Source organism: Pinus tabuliformis, chromosome 7, assembly GCF_031772625.1.
Source record: "Pinus tabuliformis cultivar Carrire ecotype Pingquan chromosome 7, CPIR1, whole genome shotgun sequence".
In the NCBI taxonomy this organism is placed as follows: domain Eukaryota; kingdom Viridiplantae; phylum Streptophyta; class Pinopsida; order Pinales; family Pinaceae; genus Pinus; species Pinus tabuliformis.
Window position 1 is genome coordinate 1,993,756,560 of NC_142293.1, and position 4,911 is coordinate 1,993,761,470.

General features: G+C 39.4%; 1 protein-coding gene across 3 annotated transcripts; it reads left to right on the plus strand.

Moving 5' to 3' along the window:
- Positions 1-1,282: 1,282 nt before the first annotated feature.
- On the plus strand, positions 1,283-4,682 carry LOC149256460 (uncharacterized protein At4g15970-like). 3 transcript variants are annotated; one of them, XM_089460755.1, is made up of 4 exons: positions 1,284-1,619; positions 1,764-2,128; positions 2,212-2,616; positions 4,103-4,682. In XM_089460755.1, the coding sequence occupies exons 2-4, from the start codon at positions 1,835-1,837 to the stop codon at positions 4,601-4,603; spliced, it is 1,200 nt and encodes a 399-aa protein (XP_089316881.1). In that variant the 5' UTR covers positions 1,284-1,619; positions 1,764-1,834; the 3' UTR covers positions 4,604-4,682. The 3 variants fall into 3 exon arrangements, with proteins under 3 accessions (XP_089316882.1, XP_089316881.1, XP_089316880.1); XM_089460756.1 differs by having other exon boundaries at positions 1,283-2,128; positions 2,215-2,616; XM_089460754.1 differs by having other exon boundaries at positions 1,284-2,128.
- The last annotated feature ends 229 nt before the right edge of the window (positions 4,683-4,911 follow it).

Genomic DNA, 4,911 nt, shown 5'->3' on the forward strand with positions numbered 1-4,911 from the left:
CGGACGAGATAGTGTGAGATAGACGACTAGGATTAAGTTGCACAAAATAAAGTCGAGATGAATGGCAGAGAGTAAAACCACGTATTAGCTCAATAGTGACGCGGTATTCATAGGCGGTAAGCAGTATCTCGCGCGCCCTCAAAGCGGTAAACGGTCTTCCATAATTTCACGCGATTAGCCTAAGTAGGTGACACGTAGCATCCAATGGAAAGGGAAAACCACTTTTCTCGCGCGCTCTCAACCTGATATCGGTCGTGCAAAAATCTGCGTGAGATTGCACGATAGTTGTTTGATTGGATGGGTCACATCGACGGTGGAGATTGTCCGGGCTAGTTGGCGAGCGGACAACACAATAGCTGTTGGATCGGATGAGACAGATCAACAGTGGAGATTTAATGCGCTAGAGAAAACATCAATATACGTGCAAGGGGTTGTGGAATGACGGAAAGGTAAGGTTTTAAGTATGAGTTATGAAATATTTCTATTATATGGGAATTATAATAGAAATAAGCGGGATTAATGTTTTATGGTAAAGTTTGATAGCTTCCGCTTAGATATTCAATTAAAAGACTTAAACTTTGGTTTAAGAGGGTTTCACCATTGATATTGGTGTTCATCTTGGGACATGACAGAGACATAGTGTGACATGCAATTTTATTTGCACACTGTGGGTATGTGCGGCTTAGGCTGCATCAAGTTTCTTCAATGTTATTCATTCAACGTCAGATGTTAGGAGAAATCAGTTTGATCCTCAGAGCTATTAGCTCTTGGATCTTTTACACTAGGGCCAGATGTTGATTTACTTTATGCATTGTATCTGATCTTTTACACTAGGGCCAGATGTTGATTTACTTTATGCATTGTATCTTTTATAGGAGACCGTTTGGTTTACCCGCTTTGTCTATACATCAGTCCCTTTGACCTACTTTGTAGTCATTAGTTGAACATAAATATAATTATCTTATTTTATCACTATATAAAATTCTATTCTTTACATCTTTTGAGAGTATTGCTAATTTTAATAATGATTTTAAAATACGTGGAATTATGTTAATATTGTACAGTCTAATTATTCTAAAGGAAGTGCGCATTGAATTCATTTTTCATTTAAAAACACCATTTCATTATAATTTTGTAAAAAAATTTGCCTTAAAGAGATTTCGAAAATAACACGCCCATAAATAGAATGCTTAGCGTGTTTAAAGTTTTCCCAATAATATCGTTATTATTATCCATGATTGAATGAAATCAGATATAAATTAAAAAATTCATTAGAGGAGGTACGACCTTACACGTTGTTTATTTGCGCAAGCAGTGGGAATGGTTCAGCGGAGCCCGAAGAATTATTTTATTGGAGCGTTGGACTATTTTGGAACCTGTTCGGAGCAGCAGGGCCAAAAATCTGTCATTCTTACTCACAGCTCCTGAGAGTAGAAGCCAAGGATTTGTCTTTAACTGCAAAGCTTCGTACCAGGGTTCACTGATGGCTCGCCAAATCTTAATGTCAAGCGTTGAAATCGAAGGCTCTAGTGCAGGGCATAGCAGAGCGAGTGAATGAGATGGAATTTGGGCAGAAACATGGCGGGAATTGGGCAGAAAAATGGCATGGTCGGCGACCAGTGGGTTCCCTTTTCTGATTTCGAATCCTGATCAACAAAATTAACCACTTCCACCTAACTCGCTTATAGATTTCCAACCATGTTGACCAATGTTTTAAATTCCCGTGCTTTCAAACCTTAAAGCGATTCTGGTGTGAACTGCAGATTATTACAGTCGTGAAGATCGTGAATGTGCAAAGTTCGAGTCTCTTTCAGCTTGGAAATTGATTTGAAATATGCGCATACTGAGATTTCTTGTCAGTCCTATTTGGAAGATGACTGCAGAAACAAAAATGAAGGCGTGGGTTTCTGCAATAGTGGCGCGCAAACTTTCTGTCAGGGACGTGTTCCTCATCCTGCTTTTTATTGCAGGGATCGGATTGGCGCTATCGACTGTGTTGCATAAGGCTACAAATGCTTACAACCCCTTTTTTCCCCATTCAGTTTCTCAGGCGCTCACTCATTTCGTTCCACACACATTTACTCGTGACTCAGAGTCTTCCATGGGATCTGCTAAAAAATTGACTCTGGTAATTGCTACTCTGTCTGCTATTTCGGCACATATCAAATTCAATCTGTCATGTTTTTAATCTTTTGTATTTCTTGTGTACAGAAGATTTTAATGGCGCCTGCCCTAGCTCCTGTTCCTCCCCCTCCCCCACAAGATGAACTAGATTTAGTTTTGGCAAAAACTGCGAACCAAAACAGGACAGTGATAGTCACTGCCTTGAATGGGGCTTGGGCTGAGCCGAAAACCATGATTGATCTCTTCCTCGAGAGCTTCCGTGTGGGTGAAGGGACGCAGAATTTGCTGAACAATCTACTCATTGTTGCCTTGGATGCAAAGGCCTACAATCGCTGCCTCCAAATTCATCAGCACTGCTACTCTTTGAAGACAAGGGGTATTGATTTCTCTGCGGAGAAGCTGTTCATGTCTGAAGATTACTTAAAGATGATGTGGAGAAGGCTTGGCTTCTTGGGAGAAATTCTGAAACGCGGTTACAGTATTGTTTTTTCGGTAAGTAGTTAAAGAATGCTTGCAATTCTGTAGTCCTGTTTGTGGATTTTCTTTTGAGTTCTTCAGTTTTGAAGGATACGAACAGAAGCAAGACCATCTATCAAATTTTGTCTGGAAAGGCATAGCCTGATTCCAGGGATCAACATTGAAGGCTTCAAGGCCCTTCAATTGGTCATTTACTTGTCAATCAACAAAGGGGTTCTTATATTTTGCCTCTGTGAAGCCAAAGGTATTTTTACCTTTCAGTCAGAAACAGTTGCGCAAATAACCCTTCCACAGTGAGAATGTAGGTCCTTGTGAAACAGTGAGTTCAGTTTATGCTCTGACTTTGGCCTGCTCAAATTTAAAAAAAAATTGATTCATAAGCCTCCATACAAAGTAATACCTGTAAAATCTTTTGGTTTCAGGCAAGCATTGATGGTTACCACTGAAGTAATTAGTTGCCAGATAGTATAAGTTTCGTAAGGAGGGGAAAAGTTAAGACCATTCCTGTTAAAGTAGATTCCAATCTCCTCTTTTTAATCCCTGCTAGCTGATATACTTGGACCTCAAGTTTCCATTTTAACAGATCAACAGTAATTTCTCTATATCCCTTCAGGTGCTCTGGCAATTCCTGTTAGCAGTCAATCTGAATGTAACCATTACCCATGTTAGCAGACCTAGTAACCATCTGGGAGTTTTTGATGATGTTAGATTTAAATGACAGTGAAAGCTACATTCCCATCAAGTGATGGAGATTCTTTTGATAGTGCTGCAAGCAATACCCAGTCTGGACAATTCTTTAGCTTCCTCTAATGTGCCCTTTGCATGAAGACAAAACCTGCCATATCAGAGTCTCTTGGGGTTTTGACCGACAAACCATCGCAGAGTACCCTGGTATGGTTTTCAGAAAGGTACTAGGCCCCAGATTATATACTGGATGCCACCTCGACATCAATAAATTAATTGTTTGAAAGTCAATAAAATAGTGCGATCCGATACACAGCCCATTAGTGGCTACAGATGTTTTCATGGTCGGGACTCAAACCAGAAAAAGATTCGTTTTACTTTTGTCCACATCCATCCATCTTTGTACCGAAGTGCCCATATTCTACCAAAGAATCTCTTTTACTAATGCCGCAATAAGGAGGAAGTTGTCAAGGTGCCATTCGGCTGTTTCCTGAATCTTCTCATGTGCATGATTTTCTGTACTAAATTTAGCCCTGGCCCTCTTCATCTGATGCATCATGCTTAATTAATTTTCCTTTTTTTGATTTGTTGTTAAATTATACCAAACAAACCCAGATGCAGTTTGGAACATCCATCAAATCTGTGTTTGTATAACTGTAGTCTAAATGTCTAAGAAACATATTTCTTTCCTAAAGCATCAACTTTGCAACTTATGTAAGCATATCACAGTTGGGTTGGGGTTTTCTTTGGGTAACAAATTGAGGTTTGCCTGTTTTACTCTGCAGAAAATCATGTTTGCCATGATTTTGTTGTACAGGACACTGACATAATGTGGCTGCGAAATCCTCTAGTAAGACTGACAGAAGATGCAGACATCCAGATAACCTGCGACAAATACAACGGCAACCCTTGGGATGTAAAGAACGAAGCCAACACAGGGTTCATGTACGTCCGTTCAAATGAACGAACCATCAGCTTTTACAGATACTGGTATCTGTCAAGACGTTTTTATCCGGGCCAGAAAGAGCAGGACGTCTTAAATATTATCAAATTTAAGAGGCAGTTTGCTGGAAGCGGTATGAAATTTAAGTTCCTGGAAACCAAGCACTTTGGGGGATTCTGTCAGAGGAGCTCAGACTTAAATGATGTTTACACCATGCACGCTAACTGCTGCAAGGGTTTGAAGGCCAAGGTTATTGATCTGATAAATGCACTTGATGATTGGGTGAAATACAGAAACCCCACTATCAATTCATCCTTTCCCAATTTGGGAGGCTGGACACCTGCAAATGCATGTCAAAATTCCTGGTGGATTTAAACTATTTGTTTTGGTCAATCATTTTATATGGAGCAGAAGGGTATTCTATTTATTAAAAATGGCAGTACGGTATTCAGAAGGGTATTCTATTTATTAAAAATGGCAGTACGGTATTCAGAAGGGTATTCTATTTATTAAAAATGGCAGTACGGTATTCTATTTATTAAAAATGGCACTACATTGTTTATACTTATTTATTAAAGGGCAGTACAGGTTCAGATATACATTGTATATACATTATACCACGTGTATTCATATAACTTAGTGCTGTTCATTTAATGCACTGACAGAGCGTGTAGTATATTCAT